This window comes from Chiloscyllium punctatum, chromosome 33 (genome assembly GCF_047496795.1).
Source record: "Chiloscyllium punctatum isolate Juve2018m chromosome 33, sChiPun1.3, whole genome shotgun sequence".
In the NCBI taxonomy this organism is placed as follows: domain Eukaryota; kingdom Metazoa; phylum Chordata; class Chondrichthyes; order Orectolobiformes; family Hemiscylliidae; genus Chiloscyllium; species Chiloscyllium punctatum.
The window spans coordinates 6,864,609-6,888,006 of record NC_092771.1 but is presented as its reverse complement, the minus strand read 5'-3'; the positions used below and the strand labels follow the sequence as shown (position 1 = coordinate 6,888,006).

The following is a 23,398-nucleotide window of genomic DNA, read 5'->3' as shown; positions in this document are numbered from 1 at the left end:
CTCTGTCTCTCTCCCTCTCTCTCTGTCTCTCTCCCTCTTTCTCTCTCCCCTCTCTCTTTCTCTCTCTCTCTCTCTCTCTCTCTCTGCTGAAACTGCAGTAGTTCCAGACAGCTGGGGAGCAATGTAGAAGGGAACTGATCTCATCTACTGGGCAGTAAGATTGAGTTGCCGGGCTTCTGTCCTGACCCCGCCTGTTGGCTGCCATAATTGCTGACAGCTTCTGTACCAAGAAGAGGAAATTCAGCTCGGGTTTCCATTCCCAATTACAGTGAGTGTTTCTTTGGAAAGTACAGACAATCCATATTTGGGGTTGGGAGGAGGATGGCATCTGACTGAGTCCTAGAAGTCTCCCTGTCCTCCGTACACACTGTCCAGACCCACAGGAGACTATTTAGGAGAGTAACCCAAACGCAGAACAGCACATGTAAAGGAGCAGAATATTATTCACATGGAGGAAGCTATACCTGAGGGACTGGGGGCTCCTCATTTGTGAATCACAAAATGCTCATGCTCAAGTCCAGCTGGCAATAGGGAAGCCAAATGAAAAGTTAACCTTTACTACAAGGGAGTGGAATATAAAAGCAACTAGCGTTTCCCTAAAACGATACAAGGCACTAGTTATGCCACAGCTAAAATACTGGGAACACCTTTAGGCCCCTTATTTCGGCAAACTTGCATTGGCATTAGAGACAGGGAAGGTTGACAAGGTTGATCCTGGGTGTTGAGGGACTGTCTTATAAGAAGAGGTTGAGTAAATTGAGCCTGTACTCATTGGAGTTTTGAAGAATAAGAGATGACCTTATTGAAGCATTGAGGATTCTTAAGGGACTTGACAGTCAGTGTGGACAGTTTGTTTCCCTTTTCTGGGAGAGTCTAGGACGAGAGGACATCATCTCAGAGTAAGGAGATTGAAGACAGAGATGAGGAATTTCTTCTCTCAGAAGGTAATGAATTTCAGGAATTTTGACCACAGCTGTTGAGGCTGTGTTGTTAACTATATTCAAGGCTGAGGTTTTTAATCAGGAAGGGAATTAAGACTTGTGGGGGAAAAGGCATGAAAAGTCTAGTTGGGGATTATCAGATCAGCTATAATCTCATTGAATTGTATAGCAGACTTGATGGGCTGAATGGTCTGTTTCTGTTCCTACATCTTATGCAATATAACTCAGCAAGTGTCGGCGTCTACACATGAGGAGGTAGGAAATAGATAATCTGATTTTCTGAGCAACAGCAGTCTGCTGGGGCAGTTAACAGAACTGCTATCTTAACAGTTGTTTCCAGTGCACAGACTTTAATCAAGTCTGGCTAATCATTTGGCAGCAAAGGTGCAAAACGCAGATAGCAGTTACCAAACACCAAGTCCAAGAGTGCTCTCAAATCTTGTACCAGAGCCAATCAATTCTATTGTCAAAGTCGTGTACAGAATTGTTTCTACAAAGCCAAACACAACAAATAACATTGCAGGAACTTGGGGCTTCCTGGAAACTAATTTTATGTAAATCTATTAAATTGTAAATGAACAAGCCTGTTTGTTTGTCAAGCATGACCCTTCTGCCAACTATGCAATGTCCCGATTTTTGCTCCTGCTCTTTAAAGGAGGTGCTGTTATTCAGGGAGCTGGGAATATTCCAAACAGCCAAGTCCAGGGAAGAGGAAAATAAGAGATTTTAGGGAATGAGTGATTTTCCAATCATAAATTTCTCTGGGAGAAGGAAAGCCCTTTAGAGGACAAAACCATGAGCGCATTTTCTTTTCGGCCCACTCTCGTCACGTATCTGCTCCAATGACAAGGCAGTATTTCCGTGAATCCCCAGAAACTCCACTCAGGGTCATAGAGGTGTACAGCACGGAAATCAGACCTTTCAGTCCAAAATGTCCATGCTGACCAGACATCCTAATCTAATCTAGTCCCACCTGCCAGCACTTGGCCCATATCCCGCCAAACCCTTCCTATTCATATACCCATTCAGATGCCTTTTAAATGTTGCAATTGTACCAGCCTCCACCACCTCCTCTGGCAGCTCATTCCATACACGTACCACACTCTGCGTGAAAAAGTTGCCCCTTAGGTCTCTTTTATATCTTTCCCCTCTCACCCTAAACCTTTGCCCTCTAGTTCTGGACTCCCCCACCCCAGAGAAAAAAACCTTGTCTATTTATCTTATCCTTGTCCCTCATGATTTCATAAACCTCTGAGGTTAGTCCTCAGCCTCCGACACTCCAGGGAAAACAGCCCCAGCCTATTCAACCTCTCCCTATAGCTCAGATCCTCCAACACTGGCAACATCATTGTAAATCTTTTCTGAACCTGTTCAAGTTTCACAACATCCTTCAACCTCCTTCCAATAGGAAGGAGACCAGAATCGCATGCAGTATTCCAAAAGTGGCCTAACCAATGTCCTGTACAGCCACAACATGACCTCCCAACTCCTGTACTCAATACTCTGACCAATAAAGGAAAGCATACCAAACGCCTTCTTCACTATCCTATCTATCTGTGACTCTACTTTCAAGGAGCTATGAATCTGCATTTCAAGATCTCTTTGTTCAGCAACACTCCCTAGGACCTTAACCATTAAGTATATAAGTCCTGCTAAGATTTGCTTTCCCAAAATGCAACACCTCGCATTTATCTAAATTAAACTCCATCTGCCACTTCTCAGCCCATTGATCCATCTGGTCAAGATCCCGTTGTAATCTGAGGTAACTTTCTCGTTTCTCATGTTGACTGTCCCTAATCAGTCCTTGCCTTTCCAAATACATGTACATCCTGTCCCTCAGCATTCCCTCCAACAACTTGCCCACCACCGAGGTCAGGCTCACCGGTCTACAGTTCCCTGGTTTGTCCTTACCACCCTTCTTAAACAGTGGCACCACATTTGCCAACCTCCAGTCTTCCGGCACCTCATCTGTGACTATCGATGATACAAATATCTCAGCAAGAGGCCCAGCAATCACTTCTCTAGTTTCCCACAGAGTTCTCGGGTACACCTGATCAGGTCCTGGGGATTTATCCACTTTTATGCGTTTCAAGACATTCAACACCTCTTCCTCTGTAATATGGACACTTTTCAAGTGTCACCATCTATTTCCCTACAGTCTATATCTTCCATATCCTTCTCCACAGTAAACACTGATACAAAATACTCGTTTAGTATCTCCCCCGTCTCCTGTGGCTCCACACAAAGGCCGCCTTGCTGACCTTTGAGAGGCCCTATTCTCTCCCTAGTTACCCTTTTGTCCTTAATGTATTTGTAAAAACCCTTTGGATTCTCCTTAACTGTATTTGCCAAAGCTATCTCACTTCCCCTTTTTGCCCTCCTGATTCCCTCCTTCAATATGCTCCTACTCCCTTTATACTCTTCTAAGGATTCAGTCGATCTATCCTGTCTATACCTGACATATGCTTCCTTCTTTTTCTAAATCAAACCCTCAATTTCTGTCGTCATCCAGCATCCCCTACACCTACCAGCCTTTCCTTTCACCCTGACAGGAATATATTGTCTCTGGACTCTTGTTATCCCATTTTTGAAGGCTTCCCATTTTCTGCCATCCCTTTACCTGCGAACATCTGGGCCCAATCAGCTTTAAAAAGTTCTTACCGAATACCATCAAAATTAGCCTTCCTCCAATTTAGAACTTCAACTGTTATATCTGGTCTATCCTTTTCCATCACTATTTTAATACTAGTAGAATTATGGTCACTGGCCCCAAAGCTCTCAATTTCCCTCTGACTATTAGGGGGTCTATAATACAATCCCAACAAGGAACTTATTTCTCAGTTCCACCCAAATAACTTCGCTGGATGTATTCCTGGGAATATCCTCCCTCAGCATAGCTGTATTGCTATCCCTTATCAAAAACGCTACTCCCCCTCCTCTCTTGCCTCCCTTTCTGTTCTTTCTGTAGCATTTGTATCCTGGAATATTAAGCTGCCAGTCCTGCCCATCTCTGAGCCATGATTCTGTAATTGCTGTGATATCCCAGTCCCATGTTCCTAACCATGCCCTGAGTTCATCTGCTTTCCCTGTTAGGTCCCTTGCATTGAAATAATTGCAGTTAATTTATCAGTTCTACCTGTTCTCTGCTTTGTTCCTGACTGTTTGACTCGCTTTTTATGTCAACAATACCAGTCTCAGATTGATTTCTTTTCTCAGTATCTCCCTGGGTCCCACCGCCCCCCACTCCATCCCCCAGTATTTTAAATCCTCCCAAGCAGCTCTAGTCAATCTCCCTGCCAGTCCATTAATCCCCTTCCAATTCAGGTGCAACCCGTCCTTCTTGTACAGGTCACTTCTACCCCAGAAGAGATTCCAATGATCCAAAAATGTGAATCCTTCTCGAATACACCAGCTCCTCAGCTTTGCATTCATCTGCTCTGTCCTCCTATTCCTACCCTCACTCGCCAATAGCACCAGGAGTAATCTCGATATTACTACTCTCAATGATCTCCTTTTTAAATTCCTGACTAACTCTCTGTATTCTCCCTTCAGAATCTAATCCTTTTCCCTTCCTATGTCGTTGGTACCAATGTGTACAATGACCTCCAGCTGGTCCCTCTCCTACTTCCTTCCTTTTAGTTCATTTAAACGAAGAGTTGGCAGGAGAGTGAGGGATGGGCGAGTGGGTCCAAGAAAGGGGCAAGATGGCAGGGAGGACAGAGCTGGGGGTGGGCACTGGGATGAATAAGTGGGTTCCAGGGTAAGGACACTGTCAGACTCAGTGCCTAACTCCTGCTTTTCTCTTTTCGGTTTCAGAGGAGGAGATTAACAACATGAAGACAGAACTGGAAAAATATGGGATTCAGATGCCTGCGTTCAGTAAGATCGGGGGCATTTTGGCCAATGAGCTATCAGTGGATGAAGCTGCCTGTAAGTGATGTTGAGCTTTGGATCCTGAGAGTTGGCGTCCTGTTATATTTTCAGTCTGTTGTCCTGACCATATTTCTCAATCCCAGTTGGGACAGCAGGTCAACAAATAACAGACACACCACTGGGGGGAGAGGGAGAAGGTCAAAATTGGTTTTTGTTCCAAATGGCAAAGCTTTACCTTGCACTGGGTGAGGTGTGTTTCGATGATGGCCAAGGACGGGATTGATGTGAACTGTGACACTCTCAATGTCCAGGTTCTCCCACAACAAGTGGCCCCTTTTGGGGGAAGTTGGCTGAGCCAGACCTCAAGTACCCTGCAATACCCTTGTGATGATGTCACTGAGCTGCTCCTCAATGCATATAAATAAAACAGTGTGGGCAGAAATGAGAAAGGAGAGAGAGAGAACACATGGAGAGCTGGGTAGCAGCCTGAAGTCTCATCACATGAATGTTAATCACATGTCCAGAGAATCTTGGGGAATAGACCCATTGTCCTTCATGGTAGTTTGTGGGAAAGTCTTTGAGTAAAGTAACAGGTTGGTGCCTGGCGTATCTCTGAATAGCAGGTATTGTACTCTTTAGTTTTAATATGTAATAAATAGTGTCATAAAGAAGACCAAACCTGAAGACAGTACTTGACCCTGTCTTCTCCTTAGCCTTGAACCCAAACTCATGGGTGTGAGCTGAAAACCACACATCAAAAGGTCATTGTCTGTGGAATTGTACTGTGTGAGGTGGAGCACCTTCAACAATAACAAAAGGTCCTGAGGTGTTCCACAGATACATACGTCAAACAAATCTGACACCAAGCCATATGACAAAATGTAAGAACAGCTGATCAATACAGTCCAACTGTGAGGTTTTTAGGAGCATGTTGAAGGAAGTGGAGAGAGAGGGAGAGAGAGAGGAAGGTGGGGAGGTTAAAGAAGGGAATTCCAGAGCTTGGAGCTCAGGCAGCTGAAGGCACAGCCACCACTAGCGAAACAATGCAAATCAGGGATGCTCAAGAGAGTAGAGCACCAATATCTTGGTGGGTTGTGGTCCTGTAGGAGGTTCCGGACATAGTGAGGGAATGTGACCAGGGAGGAATTTAAATGAAAGTTTTAAAATTGAGATAGTCAGTGAATGAGGGAAAGGATGGATTTATGGAAGACAAAACTCCGACTATGCTTTTAAAAGCTGACATTCTGCTAATTAAGGTTTTCTGCCCTTTCCCACAGTGCACGCAGCTGTCATTGCCATCAATGATGCCATTGAGAAGGGCATTCCAGCAGAGACCCTGGCAACAATGCAGAACCCCAATGCTATGCTAGTCAACTTGGACTCAACACAAAGTGTGCAGTATCAGAACACCCTGAGTGCTGCCAAGCACGAGAAAGTGGCAAACGCCCGGAATAAGGTGGGCATCAACAAGTAAAGGGGTAGAGGGTGTCTCTGTAAAAGGAGGCAGTGGACAGTATGTGTTTATGTGGGATTGGTGTGGGATTGTGCAGTGTGTGGGAGATTGGCTGACTTACCTTCTTCCCTATTAATCAGCATCGTGCAGTTCAGTAAGAGGAGCTGAAGCAGATGCTGGAGGATTCTCTTACACTTACCTCCGCCTCTCTTCACATTACCTGAACCTTCCTGTTTTTGTTATTCATGCTTGGAACGTGAGTGTTGCTGGCAAGAGCGGAATTGATTGCCAGTCCTCAAACACCCTGGAGAAGGTGGTGCTGAGCTGCCACTTTGAACCATTTCAGTCCAAGGCCTCAGTGTTCCCTCGGTGTCAGGCCACACCTTTTCACATGCTGGTTAAGAATCAACAATATTGCTGTGGCTGTAACTGCAGAGGGATAGTAGATATCCTTCCCTGAGAGTCAGGAGTGCACCCCAGAACCAGGATGACTGTGTTGGAACATGAAGAATCCTGGGCCTGGCCCATGTTGAACGAATGGCTTTTTGTAGACAGGTGGCAGAGGGGGTGGCAGAAACCCGGAAAGGAACAGGGAACTGAAATGTCTCCTGTGATTCTATTTTTTTAAGGACGTGCCTGGGAGCCCTCAGGAAGAGAGAGATGTTTATGAAGAGCTCCTCACACAAGCTGAGATCCAGGGAAATGTAAATAAAGTCAACTGTAAGTTTGTGAAATCTCTCAACTTATTCACAATGTGAGGTCTTGGGTAAAGTGGCAGTTGTGCTAAGTCAATGAAGACGGTGACTCCTGGCTGCTGTATGCAGGAGACTCATAGTGGGCTGCAATGCACTCACAGCTTGGATTCTCCCATTGATGAATAACAGAGTTGGCATCTTTTGAGGAAGCGGACAGCAAAGCAGAAGCTGTCCAATTGATTTACCTCTTTTTGTTACTCCTCCCCAAACTTAATACACATCCTGCCAGCTTCGACAAAAGCTACTTGAATCTCCCTGCATGAATGTCGGTCATGGCTCAGTGGGGAGCACAATCATCCCAAATCACAAGATTCTAGGTTCAAATCCCACTCCCCACATTTAAGCACACAAATCTAGGCTGACACTCTAGTGACCCTTTGAGGGAGTCCTGCACTGTCAGAGATACCATCGTTCAGATGTGACTTCAAACTGAGACCCTTCTCAGGTGAGTGTTAAAGATCCTGCGGTCAGTGTTTTGAAGACAAGCAGAAGAGTTCTCCAGTAATTATTCTTCAACCCAACGTCACACCACGACCAACTCTCAGGTCATAATTGCACTGTTGTGTGTGGGAGCTGGCTGTGGCGTTTCCTACTTTACTAAAGCTATACATTATTAGCTGTAAAGTACGTTAAGGTTAAAAGTGAAACGTGCTTTATAGATGTCAGTCTTCTGTTTCCTGCATCAACAGCCACCCAGTCTGTTGCTGGACACATTTTCCTGGAAGGGACGCCCAGCCATCAGTGTCTGATCAGGTTTCCCTAGGTGTTAATATAAACACACTGCCTCTCGGGTTTGTTGTGCCATCCACACACAACTGAGTTCTCATGAAGACTCATTGATTTCAAAACACTAACTTTGCTTTCTTCCCACAGATGCTGCCAGACCTGCTGAGTTTCTCCAGCAATTGCTATTTTTCTTTCATGTTTTAATATTACTTGGAAGTTTATAACCAGTTTATTTGCTGCCTTTATTAGGTTTTTGTCATCTTTTAGTCAGACTTTATAACTTGCCTAATCCTCTGCTTACTATTGAGCCTTGACACACTATTATTCCACGTTCAATTGGATTAATATCTTTAATTTCCCTGGTTAACCATGGTCAGTTTGCTCCCTTCCTAGAATCCATTGGGATATATCTTTGTGTGAGTTATGATCTGTTTTGTTAAATGTCTGCTTTGGTCTGCAATTATCTTTTTAACTAAACTCCTTTCCCACTCCACTCCAGCCAACATAACCCTCATTCCTTTATAATTACCCTTATTTAAGCTTAGCACAATTATTACCAACCCAGGTTTCTCACTCTGAAGCTACATTCTAAATGCTAAATTAGATTAGATTAGATTCCCTACAGCATGGAAACAGGCCCTTTGGACCAACCAGACCACACCTACCTTCCAAAGAGTAACCCACCCAGACCCATTTCCCTCTGACTAATGCACCTAACACCATGGGCAATTTAGCATGGCCAATTCACCTGACTTGCACATCTTTGTGATTGTGGGGGGAACCGGAACACCCAGAGGAAACTCACATATACACGGGGAGAATGTGCAAACTCCACACAGACAGTCGCCCGATACTGGAATCGAACCTGGGACCCTGGTGCTGTGAGGCAACAGTGCTAACCACTGAGCCACCGTGCAACCCTACTGTGCGACCATCCCACCCAATAATGTTATGGTGACTATTTCATGAGGGATCTTTTACTCAGAAATCCTTTATTAAACTTGCCTCATTACATCCAAAACAGCCCGATCCCTGGTTGAACACCAATGCATTGTTTTAGGAAACTGTCCCTCACACTGCATCGAGATCTGTGCCTCTATTACTGTTCAACACTGGTGGTAGCAAAGATTTGTTGCTGACCAACTCCGCCCTCCTGTCGCCATTCGGTGCACCATCAGGAGGCAACACAAGCCTTTGATCATTTCAAAGAGTGATAATTGTTGACAGACTCATGGTGGCTCTTCCAAGTGCAGTTAATTCTAACGATGGTCGACAACGGTCATCAGTCATCTTCCTATAAGTAACACCACATCACCTCCCACTCCTCCAGTCCCTCTCTCCCACCAATGGTTGTTCAACATGGCCACCCTCTGGATGCCCCACCTTCCGAAAGTCAATTGGAATCCCAATGGACCACTTGAAAGAAAATTTAATAAAGGTTTTTTATTCACATCCCATGATGCTTCTCCCAGAACTGCTCACAACGGGAGCCTGAAATCCCGAGAGACTCTGGGGAAATGGGGCAATGCTGGACAGATAGAAGCATCATGTTTCATCAAGAGAGTTGGGCTGGAGGATAATTGCATCTGGTTTCTCACCCTTTAAGTAAAGGTAGTTCCTCCTAGTAACTGTATTGAGTTTATTTTCATTCATTTAAATCTACCAATGTTTGGTTTGGTTTGAAGAGCTATGTAGAGCTTTCCCATCCAGGGGGTAATGTGCCCTTTGGCCCATTGTCCTATTGTGATTTCAGTACAGAATGGCCTGAAGAACGTAGATGGAGCTCTGGAGCAACAAGATGGAACAGCTCTCTACAACGCCCTGAAGTCACCAGCCTTGGGCCTGCGAGATGTGGAGTTGGACAACCGTGATTGGTACCTCAAGCAGCTGTCCTCTGACAAACAGCTGAAAGCCCAGGTAACAAATATCTGGCAAAAACAACAGAGTGGGAAAGTGAGGTGTTATTACAATCTGAAATATCTCACTTGAAAAGCTAGTGAAATCATTTTTCATAGTAACTTTGAAAAAGGAATTGGATGTTAACTTGAAGGAGAAAAATTTTCAGGACATTGGGGTAAGAACAGGGGGAGTCAGACCCTTCACAGGCCAGGCATGATAAAATATCACTCAGTATAATAACACTCAGGGTGACCAAGAGGACGATGCACTGTTACTGGGATTGCTACAGTGTTTAGAGAGACAGGACATTGGGATTGATACTGCTTTCAAATATATCAAAGACCTGCCAATAAGTTGCTCCATGTTTCTAATCTCTATTCTCCCTTAACTCCCCATCACATTCTGCTGAACAGGAGCAGGGCTCAAAGGACCCTCTGACCAAGGAGGAGTTACAGGTCGGAGTTGACCAAGCCAATCAAGACGGTCGTCGATTCAGGAAAAGTGAGTAGTCACCACGTCTTTGTTCTCTGATTAGGTTTGGAGCCTGGGTGTGGGTTCAGTCAAGGAGAAAATAAACTAGAGGAAAGCATTTATAGTTCAGTCACACTCTCTAATCCTGGACCTTATCAGCGACTTATGTTTTTAATGACAGGACCAGCATTCCCTGCCTGTCCCTAATTGCCCTTTCGAAGGTGATGGTGAGCTACCGCAGTCCATCATATTGATTAGATTACTTACAGTGTGGAAACAGGCCCTTCGGCCCAACAAGTCCACACCGCCCCGCCGAAGCGCAACCCACCCATACCCCTACATTTACCCCTTACCTAACACTATGGGCAATTTAGCATGGCCAATTCACCTGACCTGCACATCTTTGGACTGTAGGATGTACACCCTTAGTATTATTAACAGGGAATCACCCACATGAAAGAAATATATATTTAAAAATTACAGATCTTTCTCAACAAATCTAAAAGCGTTTCAGTGCAATAGTCATTTTATGATCAGTGAGCTCCTCAAAACAATGTTTAATTATTTCTGATGTCTGAGGGAAGTAGGTCGAGCAGAACACAAGGAGAGTTTACTGCCTTTCTTCAAACTGTTTTATAAAATCAAAATCAAGTAGTTGAGCGTCAGTTGACCATCTGATCCAACATACGAGCAGTGTCAATTTCCTCTGCAAGTGTTTGGAGGATAATGCAGAGGTAGCTTTACTCTGTCTTTAACTGTATGCTGTCCCTGTCCTGGGACTGTTTGATGGAGATAGGCTGTGCCTGAAATTGGAATTTCTTCCATTTACAACAGCAACTTTGACATTAATTTCTATACTTTGGGATATTGTAGACCCTGAAATGACCATAATTTAGGATCCATTAACCCGTAAGGTATGGGAGCAGAATGAGTACCTTCCGTCCATAGAGTGTGCTCCCCATTTGATGTGTTTCTCAGCCCCATTCCCCTGCCTTCTCCCACTAACCCTTGATCCCCTTACTAATTTAGAACGGAATTTAATTGAATCTCTTGTTTCAGTGCTGGAGGCTGTATCTCGAATCAATGCAGCGATTCGTAAAGGAGTAGCAGAGGATACGGTGACAGAGCTGATGAATCGCGATGCCCAGTTACCAGAGGTGCTCCCATTTGCAGCTGAGCTGTACCAGCAGGAGCTGTCCACCCTGCAACAGCAGAGCCACCAGGTTGGTCATTGTGAACTAGCAAGGCCAGAGCTCCATAGCCAGGGTCTGATTCAAGACAGTTTTTTTGAATCATAGAAACCCTACACTGTGGAAGCAGGCCATTCAGCCCATTGAATCCACACCAACCTTCTGAAGAGATCCACCCAGACCCACCCCCTACCCTATCCCTGTAACCCTGCATTCCCCACAGCCAATCCACCTAGCCTGCACATCCCTGGACATTATGGGCAATTTAGCATGGCCAATCCACCCTAACCTTTACATCTTTAGACTGTGGGAGGAAACTGGAGCACCCAGAGGAAACCCACACCCTGAAGGCTGGGTTGCTAAAACATTCATGTCTTCCCTGTCCTTGATAAATACGTTTTGTTTATTCGCTGCATTAATATTGAAAGCACCATTAATATCAGAAGCATCATTCCTGGAATTTTAAACTCCAAGCGTCAATATTTTCTGAGACGTCCTCACATTTTTTTCTAATGATATTAAACATTTTCAGCATCACTGGCCAGGTATTTATTGCCCGTCCCTCGTTGCCCAGAGTCAACCACATTGGAGTGAGCCAGGTGTGTAGGTCAGACCAGGTGAAGAGGCAGATTCTTGATGTTTTTTCTCAACATTCGACTGTGGTTACATGGTCGCCGTTACACTAAGTTTTGATTTCATATTTCTGTAACTTAATGTTTCATCACCTGCCCAGGTGGGATTCGAACACATGTCCCCAGAACATTAGCCTGAGCCTCTGGACCATTAGTCCAGATGCATTACCACTGCCTCCCACCTTCATATTGCTCTCCCTTTTACCACATTGTCATTTAATTATCTGCTTTTACAAACAAAATTAGCTTTGTTCAATATCCCCTCCAGGTCAAGGAATTTTTCCTCTGAACCTCATCACAGGGATTAAATAGGTGGGTAGTGTCAGTGATAGGGGACAGTGCACATGGCGCTGTGATAGGTTTTGCAAAGTTGATGAGCAGAATGTTTCATGGGTACTTTATTTAATTGGTTAGTCATTATTGCATGCTGCAAGTGTTACTTACATTTTCATTGCATGAAAGTAACCAACATTAAATGTTTACATGTATCTGGGAACAGGGCAACTTAACACATGCTGAGCTGGCTGTTGCTGTGGAGATGCTGTCTTCTGTGGCACTGATCAATCGTGCTCTGGAGGCTGGGGATGTGAATGGGGTGTGGAGACAGATCCAGAACCCAGTGACAGGACTCACTAACGTAGACGATGGCAACGCTCAGAGGTAAGAGCACAGCCTAGAGACCAGGCTTTAGGAAGCCAGTGAGGGAGAGACCGGGCCAAATAGAGTCATCGGAATTGTGGGTTAAACCTCCTGTTAACGACAACAACAAGTTGGAATTATGTGGTACCTGTAACATTGTGACCATTCCAAAATGTTTCACAGAGCATTATTGAAATAACTGCACAGAGGCCAGTATCCCCTCACCAAGTCACTCTTTATTTACATGTGTACGGTACATGGGCTCTTGACCTGACAGCTCGGAGTCACTCCTTAGACTCAGCAGCCCTTTTGGCACTCCTATTTATTTTTTTTCCGTTTTTTTAAACAAGGGAGCTCAATCCTAATATTTGAGCTGAACTATTAAGAAGCAAGTGAAAGAACACTTTTTCACATAAAGGTTAATGGGAATCCAAAGAAGTCTTCCTCAAAAGATTAAGTCTGCTTGGCTGACAGAGATATATATATTTTTTTATTAGGTGAGGTTACTGATCAATAGCAGGTAAATGGAATTGAGGTACAGATTAGACGAGTTGCTACTCTGCACTGTGCACTCATAATTTTTAACACTTTTTATCAAATTACTTCTTAATGGCTAAGAAATACAAATAAATTTGATTCTGTCTTTGTACTCTGTGTCCTGGGGAAGCTGCACTGTGAAATAACACCACAGAGGCTGGTATCCCATCAGCAAGTAACCCTTTATTTCCACATGGCGAGTCCTTGATACTGATCCAGCTCCCTCAGAGGCAGCTGTCAGTGAGCAGGGCCCCTGAGATTCTTGTTTATTTTTTTTTCTTTTTATTTTAATCTCTCTTGTAGCCATGTTGTGTGTGTGCAGGTGACACTGCTATTTATATCTGTCAGCCAGGGCTCCCTGATTGGCCCACATTAATAACCCCGATAAAGAATCTCAGTCAATGGGATCCACTCACTGGGTTCCAATCACTACAATTAACATCGAACATTTAACTCTATCATGACCACACACAGAGAGTGGGATGGAGCTGGAGAGGTTTTGGGAAGGACAGCTTTTGGAACGGGATGCCCATCCGATGGGCGAGGGATGAAAATCAATGATCCTCGATGAAATCAACAATACAATCAGAGAAGCCCAGAGATCTCAGAGGATGGCAGAACTGGAGGAGGGGTTTACAGGGACAGAGAGAGAGGGATTTGGCTTTGGAGGGATTTGAAAAACAAGCAGCTGCCTGCCTGAGAGCCAGAGGGTGAGCGGAACTTGGTGAGAGTTGGGATGTTGCCAGCAGCAGAGTTTTGAGTGTCATTACAGTACGATCACATACGTACGATCAACCTCTACCTCATCATCGTGTTCGTAGTGATTGTAATGAGGTCAGCCAGCTGGACCTCATAGAATATGAGTTCCCGGATTGGATCTGTTAATCTGGTCCAACCAGGGAGCCCTGGCTGAGAGGTTCTGTTCACTCTGAGAGCTGAATCAGTGTCGAGGGCAATCTGGTCAGCATGGATGAGTTGGACGAAGGGTCTGTTTCCATGCTGTATATCTCTAAAACTCCCTCCATGTAAATAAAGGGGGACTGGGTGACGGGGTCTCAATCTCTGTGCCGTAATTTCATGTTCTTTCATCATTGTTACTTTAGATTTGGCTGTTTGTTGGTATTGGAACAAGGGAAGTCCATTCAAGCCTGTTTTGCCATTCAGTTCAATAACAGCTGATCTGTAGTTTAGCTTGGTCTGACTGCCTCGATACTGCAACCTTGACCAAAATCTTCTGACTCACAGTTTTGTCATTTCAATTTATCCCCAACTCAATAACACAGAGACAGAGAGAGTTCCACATTTCCACTTCCTGTTTCTCAACACTGCCCCTTAATGAACTGGCTCTTGTTTTAAGGTTTTACAATTCATTCGACTCAGTGAGATCCTTTTGAGATGTCTGAAACAGACTGATTGAGATCGCCCCTCAGTTTTGATCCTCACGGTGCCCTTTGTGTGTGACAGGTATGTGGATGAGCTGATGAGAATGAAGGCCAGAGCACGAGCAGAGAGCAATGAGTTTCTCACCTGGAACGATATCCAGGGATCGGTTGACCAGGTGAACATAGTGGTCCAAGAAGAACATGATCGTAAGTAGACAATGGGAAGAGGAAGCCAAGCTGCTCCTGTACGCTTTCCCTCTCCTCATGCCTGGGTCTATTGTTGACTAATTGATAAGATTCATAGAAACCCTACACTGTGGGAACAGGCCCTTCAGCCCACCAAATCCACACCGACCCTGAGAAAGTAGCCCACCTAGTCCCATTCCCTTATCCTATACTTACCCCTGGCTAATGCACCTAACCTACACATCCCTGAACTCAATGGGCAATTTAGCATGGCCAATTCACCTAACCTGCAAACCTTAGGATTGTGGGTGGAAACCAGAACACTGGAGGAAACCCATGCAGACACAGGGAGAATGTGCAAACTCCACACAGTCAGTCGTCTGAGGCTGGAATCGAACAGAGGTCCCTGGTGCTGTGAGGCAGCAGTGCTAACCACTGAGCCACCCTGTTGATCCTGTGATTAGTCAATTATACCACGTGAATGTAGAATGGCAGGAGGAGAGTCTATGCATTGTAATCTTTAGCCCTGTCTTAATTGTCAGTGTTTTTAATGTCCATTCTTCCGACCTTAAATTGTCCTGTGAGAATCAACCATAACACAAGTAAGGGGGATGACAAATGGAACATTGGCCTGAATAGCAAAGAGAGAAGGCTTGAGAACGTAGGGGACACCTGTTACAATCGTAGTGGATATTGGGGAGACTGCAGCTAAATTTCATATCATCTCCTCGCTTAAGGAGGGGATTAAGGGAGCTCTGTTGTGGTGCAGTGATAGTATCCCTACCTCTAGACCAGGAGGCCTAGTTCAAGTCCCACCTGCTCCACTGCTAAATAACAACCTCTCTGAATGAGGTTAATAGAATAATAGATTAAATAACATGTTTTGTTAAAAATTATGAAGTAAATGTAAGGCTGTCTTGTGGTGCAGTGCTAGCATCCCTATCCTTGGACTGAGAGCCCTGGGTTCAAATCCCACTTGCTCCAGAGGTGTGTACTAACATCACTGAACAGGCTGATGAGAAAAACAGGTGAAGGGGTGTACTCAATTGGACGTAGTTCAGAGAATGGGTCACCAGGCTGATATCTGGGATGAAGGAATTGGCTTGTGAGGAAGGATTGAGTAAGTTGGTTCTGTACTTGCTGGAATTTCAGAGAGTAAAAGCTGATCTTACTTAAAAATAAGATTCTGAGGTGACTTGACAGGGTGGATGCCCCCTATCAGAGGGAACTCTAGAAATCAGGGCAGATTTTAAAATAAGGCATTCTGCATCAGGGATGGAGATGAGGAGGAACTTCATCTCCAGAAGGTTTGATAATGGCTGGGTGGTCAGTGAGTGGTGACGAATTTACTCAAAGCTGGGTTGGACAGGTCTTTGACTGACAATGCGTTGAAGTTTCCAAGAGCAGTCATTAAGATGGCCCATTCAGAAGCCAAGATCTGATTGATAGGGAAGCAGGCTTGATTGGTCGAATGGCCTACTGCTCCAATTTCCAAAGAGAGATATCACAAGGGAACCTAATCACCCTCTTGCCTAATACTCTGGCTGATTGCTGCCTGCATTCCACACACACTGCACCGCCACCAACCTTGGCACTGAGGACAACTGGCTGTGCAGAGATCCCATTCTTGGAGGAAGGAAAAGAGGCTACAGCTCTGTAATGGGTGATTTGATCCTCAGGACTGCTTGTTCAATTTGTCACCATCTGTGTGTCTGTATGCACATGCATCTGTATGTGTACCTGTATGTTCCCAGCCTGAGTTTAAGGCTGTTTCTGATCTGCTGTTGTATTTCCCAGGAATTAAGGCGATTGGCCTGATTAATGAGGCTGTGGATGAAGGGGATCCTCAGAAGACTCTGAATGCACTGCTCCTGCCGAGTGCCAAGCTGGCTGATGTCTTACCCCCCGTGGCTGAGCATTACCAAGAGACCCTCATTCGGGCCAAGAGAGAGAAGGCTCAGGTATGAAATTCAGGAATAATTCACACACAGACGGAATCCAACAGCAACCCATGGCAGGGAGTCCTCTCGTATTCCTTGGCCAATCCCTCACATGCCTGATCTCTGTCCACCTCAGGAAGGACCTGAAGTAGTCGGACTGCACTGGTCAGACCCCACACTGATCGGTTTGTGTTCACTCGGTTCAAGGCTCAATCACTGATAACTTTGCAGCAACTTTCCTGTGACTCCACACTGATGTGTCTGGAGCTCATTTAAGACAGGAGCTAATTCCAGAGAATTCCAGCCCAGTGGTGGGATATGGCAACTCCCCAGAGTATGAGCTATCTGAAGGTTGCTGCTCGCATTGATCTAGGTTCACTCGCGGCTCTGTGCTGTATTCGTCTGGTTCAGTTTGGATGAGTTGCAGCAGCAGCACCTGAATATAGAGCCACAGAGTGCTCACATGGTCATCAAGGCAGAACAAGACTGGACACTCCTGTCATTTCTTCCCTCCATGGCTATTAATAGAATTGTCTGTGTGTCTCTCATCCTTGTCACTCTATATATCTCTCTCTCTCTCTTTCTCTCTACCTCATCATTATGTTTTCCTTTCTCACCCTTGTCATTGTTCTTTCTCTCCTTCATCACTGTGCTCTCCTCTCTCTCATTCCCTCATCACTGTGCTCTCCTCTCTCTCATTCCCTCATCACTGTGCTCTCCTCTCTCTCATTCCCTCATCACTGTGCTCTCCTCTCTCTCATTCCCTCATCACTGTGCTCTCCTCTCTCTCATTCCCTCATCACTGTGCTCTCCTCTCTCTCCTTTGTCACCATGCTGCCTTCCCTCTCACTCTTCCTCCCTTGTTGCCGTGCTGTTGCCCAACTTTCCCTCCCTCCTGGTTTTATCCATTTGTAATCCCACTACCAGTTAATATGAATTGTACCAATTCGCAGCAGCTTTAATACATCACAAATCAATAACAAATTCATTTCAAGTTGTCAAATAAAAATCAGGCGCTTTTCCACAAAGCTTGAAATTTCCTGGAAAGTATAAAGTTTAGTGAAATTTCCAAATCCTGTTTGTTAATGGAGGCAATGTAATTTGATTATAGAGTCAGAATGGTTACAGCACATTAAGACCACTCTGGCTCTCTGAGATAGTAATGCAGCAAGTCCCACTGTCCTGCCTTTCCCCTGTCCTGGACAAACGTAAACAAGGAAATGTGCCTGGAAGCAGCAAAGAAATGCAAGGTGTACTTATAACATCAAAGAGTTAACGTGAATACTGTTGTTGTTTTGAGCATGCTGAGCACTCTCAGTCTGGACAAATCTGCATCATGATTGGCAGAGATTCATATAACCTTGGGGCCTGTCCAGGGCAGTTCCCTGCAGAGCTGCCTTTTTGAGCAGTGGCTTTTGGCTGGTTCACTGGTTCTGGTAAAGGTTGGGAATCAAATCCCTGATATCCAGCTTGTGAGCTTAAAATAAAACTTTCAAATCTCCATTTATGGACCTTTCTCCTGCAGCAGTAGCAACAGGTTCTGCAATCTCTCACAGGAGGTTAAGTTGCAAAATTAATTCAAGCGTTGGGATACCTCCACTTTGATTATAACCTGAATTATTTCTGCATTGCAGTAGCCTCCATACCACTCTGTGTCAGCTGAGCTCAGTGAGGGACTCAGCCATCCTCTGAATCTGAGGGTCTCCTCTTCATCCCCATCACAAAGTTTGAGCTGTTTGCCCAGTCTCTGACTCTGGTGCTGGGGGAATGTTTACCCAGTCTCTCACTCCGATGCTGGGGGGAGTGTTTACCCAGTCTCTCACTTCGGTGCTGGGGGAATGTTTACCCAGTCTCTCACTCCAGTGCTGGGGGAGTGTTTACCCAGTCTCTCACTCCAGTGCTGGGGGAGTGTTTACCCAGTCTCTGACTCTGGTGCTGGGGGAGTGTTTACCCAGTCTCTGACTCTGGTGCTGGGGGAATGTTTACCCAGTCTCTCACTCCGATGCTGGGGGGAGTGTTTACCCAGTCTCTCACTTCGGTGCTGGGGGAGTGTTTACCCAGTCTCTCACTCCAGTGCTGGGGGAGTGTTTACCCAGTCTCTGACTCTGGTGCGGGGGGGAGTGTTTACCCAGTCTCTCACTTCGGTGCTGGGGGAGTGTTTACCCAGTCTCTCACTCCAGTGCTGGGGGAGTGTTTACCCAGTCTCTCACTCTGGTGCTGGGGGAGTGTTTATCCAGTCTCCGACTCTGGTGCGGGGGGAGTGTTTACCCAGTCTCTCACTTCAGTGCTGGGTGAGTGTTTACCCAGTCTCTCACTCCGATGCTGGGGGGAGTGTTTACCCAGTCTCTCACTTCGGTGCTGGGGGAGTGTTTACCCAGTCTCTCACTCCAGTGCTGGGGGAGTGTTTACCCAGTCTCTGACTCTGGTGCTGGGGGAGTGTTTACCCAGTCTCTGACTCTGGTGCTGGGGGAATGTTTACCCAGTCTCTCACTCCGATGCTGGGGGGAGTGTTTACCCAGTCTCTCACTTCGGTGCTGGGGGAGTGTTTACCCAGTCTCTCACTCCAGTGCTGGGGGAGTGTTTACCCAGTCTCTGACTCTGGTGCGGGGGGGAGTGTTTACCCAGTCTCTCACTTCGGTGCTGGGGGAGTGTATACCCAGTCTCTCACTCTGATGCTAGGGGGAGTGTATACCCAGTCTCTCACTCTGATGCTAGGGGGAGTGTTTACCCAATCTCTGACTCTGGTGCGGGGGGAGTGTTTACCCAGTCTCTGACTCTGGTGCGGGGGGGAGTGTTTACCCAGTCTCTCACTTCAGTGCTGGGTGAGTGTTTACCCAGTCTCTCACTCCGATGCTGGGGGGAGTGTTTACCCAGTCTCTCACTTCGGTGCTGGGGGAGTGTTTACCCAGTCTCTCACTCCAGTGCTGGGGGAGTGTTTACCCAGTCTTTGACTCTGGTGCGGGGTGGAGTGTTTACCCAGTCTCTCACTCCAGTGCTGGGGGAGTGTTTACCCAGTTTCTGACTCTGGTGCTGGGGGGGAGTGTTTACCCAGTCTCTGGCTCTGGTGCTGGGGGGAGTGTTTACCCAGTCTCTGACTCTGGTGCTGGGGGAGTGTTTACCCAGTCTCTCACTTCGGTGCTGGGGGAGTGTTTACCCAGTTTCTGACTCCGGTGCTGGGGGGAGTGTTTACCCAGTCTCTGACTCTGGTGCTGGGGGAGTGTTTACCCAATCTCTGACTCTGGTGCGGGGGGAGTGTTTACCCAGTCTCTGACTCTGGTGCGGGGGGAGTGTTTACCCAGTCTCTGACTCTGGTGCGGGGGGGAGTGTTTACCCAGTCTCTCACTCCAGTGCTGGGTGAGTGTTTACCCAGTCTCTCACTCCAATGCTGGGGGGAGTGTTTACCCAGTCTCTCACTTCGGTGCTGGGGGAGTGTTTACCCAGTCTCTCACTCCAGTGCTGGGGGAGTGTTTACCCAGTCTTTGACTCTGGTGCGGGGGGGAGTGTTTACCCAGTCTCTCACTCCAGTGCTGGGGGAGTGTTTACCCAGTCTCTGACTCTGGTGCTGGGGGAGTGTTTACCCAGTCTCTGACTCTGGTGCTGGGGGAATGTTTACCCAGTCTCTCACTCCGATGCTGGGGGGAGTGTTTACCCAGTCTCTCACTTTGGTGCTGGGGGAGTGTTTACCCAGTCTCTCACTCCAGTGCTGGGGGAGTGTTTACCCAGTCTCTGACTCTGGTGCGGGGGGGAGTGTTTACCCAGTCTCTCACTTCGGTGCTGGGGGAGTGTATACCCAGTCTCTCACTCTGATGCTAGGGGGAGTGTTTACCCAATCTCTGACTCTGGTGCGGGGGGAGTGTTTACCCAGTCTCTGACTCTGGTGCGGGGGGGAGTGTTTACCCAGTCTCTCACTTCAGTGCTGGGTGAGTGTTTACCCAGTCTCTCACTCCGATGCTGGGGGGAGTGTTTACCCAGTCTCTCACTTCGGTGCTGGGGGAGTGTTTACCCAGTCTCTCACTCCAGTGCTGGGGGAGTGTTTACCCAGTCTTTGACTCTGGTGCGGGGTGGAGTGTTTACCCAGTCTCTCACTCCAGTGCTGGGGGAGTGTTTACCCAGTTTCTGACTCTGGTGCTGGGGGGGAGTGTTTACCCAGTCTCTGGCTCTGGTGCTGGGGGGAGTGTTTACCCAGTCTCTGACTCTGGTGCTGGGGGAGTGTTTACCCAGTCTCTCACTTCAGTGCTGGGGGAGTGTTTACCCAGTTTCTGACTCCGGTGCTGGGGGGAGTGTTTACCCAGTCTCTGACTCTGATGCTAGGGGGAGTGTTTACCCAGTCTCTGACTCTGGTGCGGGGGGAGTGTTTACCCAGTCTCTGACTCTGGTGCGGGGGGGAGTGTTTACCCAGTCTCTCACTTCAGTGCTGGGTGAGTGTTTACCCAGTCTCTCACTCCGATGCTGGGGGGAGTGTTTACCCAGTCTCTCACTTCGGTGCTGGGGGAGTGTTTACCCAGTCTCTCACTCCAGTGCTGGGGGAGTGTTTACCCAGTCTTTGACTCTGGTGCGGGGGGGAGTGTTTACCCACTCTCTCACTCCAGTGCTGGGGGAGTGTTTACCCAGTTTCTGACTCTGGTGCTGGGGGGGAGTGTTTACCCAGTCTCTGGCTCTGGTGCTGGGGGGAGTGTTTACCCAGTCTCTGACTCTGGTGCTGGGGGAGTGTTTACCCAGTCTCTCACTCTGGTGCGGGGGGGAGTGTTTACCCAGTCTCTCACTCCAGTGCTGGGGGGAGTGTTTACCCAGTCTCTGACTCTGGTGCTGGGGGAGTGTTTACCCAGTCTCTCACTCTGGTGCGGGGGGGAGTGTTTACCCAGTCTCTCACTCCAGTGCTGGGGGGAGTGTTTACCCAGTCTCTCACTCCGATGCTGGGGGGAGTGTTTACCCAGTCTCTCACTTCGGTGCTGGGGGAGTGTTTACCCAGTCTCTCACTCCAGTGCTGGGGGAGTGTTTACCCAGTCTCTGACTCTGGTGCGGGGGTGAGTGTTTACCCAGTCTCTGACTCTGGTGCGGGGGGGAGTGTTTACCCAGTCTCTCACTTCAGTGCTGGGTGAGTGTTTACCCAGTCTCTCACTCCGATGCTGGGGGGAGTGTTTACCCAGTCTCTCACTTCGGTGCTGGGGGAGTGTTTACCCAGTCTCTCACTCCAGTGCTGGGGGAGTGTTTACCCAGTCTTTGACTCTGGTGCGGGGGGGAGTGTTTACCCAGTCTCTCACTTCGGTGCTGGGGGAGTGTTTACCCAGTCTCTCACTCCAGTGCTGGGGGAGTGTTTACCCAGTCTTTGACTCTGGTGCGGGGGGGAGTGTTTACCCAGTCTCTGGCTCTGGTGCTGGGGGGAGTGTTTACCCAGTCTCTGACTCTGGTGCTGGGGGAGTGTTTACCCAGTCTTTGACTCTGGTGCGGGGGGGAGTGTTTACCCAGTCTCTGGCTCTGGTGCTGGGGGGAGTGTTTACCCAGTCTCTGACTCTGGTGCTGGGGGGAGTGTTTACCCATTCTTGACTCTGGTGCTGGGGGAGTGTTTACCCAGTCTCTGGCTCTGGTGCTGGGGGGAGTGTTTACCCAGTCTCTGGCTCTGGTGCTGGGGGGAGTGTTTACCCAGTCTCTGGCTCTGGTGCTGGGGGGAGTGTTTACCCAGTCTCTGACTCTGGTGCGGGGATGAGTGTTTACCCAGTCTCTGACTCTGGTGCGGGGGGGAGTGTTTACCCAGTCTCTCACTCCAGTGCTGGGGGAGTGTTTACCCAGTCTCTGACTCTGGTGCGGGGGAGTGTTTACCCAGTCTTTGACTCTGGTGCGGGGGAGTGTTTACCCAGTCTCTCACTTCGGTGCTGGGGGAGTGTTTACCCAGTCTCTCACTCCAGTGCTGGGGGAGTGTTTACCCAGTCTTTGACTCTGGTGCGGGGGGGAGTGTTTACCCAGTCTCTGGCTCTGGTGCTGGGGGGAGTGTTTACCCAGTCTCTGACTCTGGTGCTGGGGGAGTGTTTACCCAGTCTTTGTCTCTGGTGCGGGGGGGAGTGTTTACCCAGTCTCTGGCTCTGGTGCTGGGGGGAGTGTTTACCCAGTCTCTGACTCTGGTGCTGGGGGGAGTGTTTACCCATTCTTGACTCTGGTGCTGGGGGAGTGTTTACCCAGTCTCTGGCTCTGGTGCTGGGGGGAGTGTTTACCCAGTCTCTGGCTCTGGTGCTGGGGGGAGTGTTTACCCAGTCTCTGGCTCTGGTGCTGGGGGGAGTGTTTACCCAGTCTCTGACTCTGGTGCGGGGATGAGTGTTTACCCAGTCTCTGACTCTGGTGCGGGGGGGAGTGTTTACCCAGTCTCTCACTCCAGTGCTGGGGGAGTGTTTACCCAGTCTCTGACTCTGGTGCGGGGGAGTGTTTACCCAGTCTTTGACTCTGGTGCTGGGGGAGTGTTTACCCAGTCTCTGACTCTGGTGCTGGGGGAGTGTTTACCCAGTTTCTGACTCTGGTGCGGGGGGGAGTGTTTACCCAGTCTCTCACTCCAGTGCTGGGGGAGTATTTACCCAGTCTCTGACTCTGGTGCTGGGGGGAGTGTTTACCCAGTCTCTCACTTCAGTGCTGGGGGAGTGTTTACCCAGTCTCTGACTCTGGTGCTGGGGGGAGTGTTTACCCAGTCTCTGACTCTGGTGCGGGGGAGTGTTTACCCAGTCTCTGACTCTGGTGCTGGGGGGAGTGTTTACCCAGTCTCTGACTCTGGTGCTGGGGGAGTGTTTATCC

General features: G+C 47.6%; 1 protein-coding gene across 1 annotated transcript in view; it reads left to right on the top strand.

Annotated features, from left to right (window-relative positions):
• iqgap1 (IQ motif containing GTPase activating protein 1) overlaps positions 1-23,398 on the top strand; it is a 120,403-nt gene that overhangs the window by 46,112 nt on the left and 50,893 nt on the right. The window contains exons 7-15 of the mRNA XM_072552867.1: positions 4,758-4,871; positions 6,092-6,270; positions 6,897-6,987; positions 9,502-9,665; positions 10,061-10,148; positions 11,178-11,341; positions 12,440-12,600; positions 14,581-14,705; positions 16,482-16,645. Of these exons, the coding sequence (XP_072408968.1) occupies positions 4,758-4,871; positions 6,092-6,270; positions 6,897-6,987; positions 9,502-9,665; positions 10,061-10,148; positions 11,178-11,341; positions 12,440-12,600; positions 14,581-14,705; positions 16,482-16,645 (1,250 nt within the window). The remainder of the gene's footprint in view (positions 1-4,757; positions 4,872-6,091; positions 6,271-6,896; positions 6,988-9,501; positions 9,666-10,060; positions 10,149-11,177; positions 11,342-12,439; positions 12,601-14,580; positions 14,706-16,481; positions 16,646-23,398) is intronic.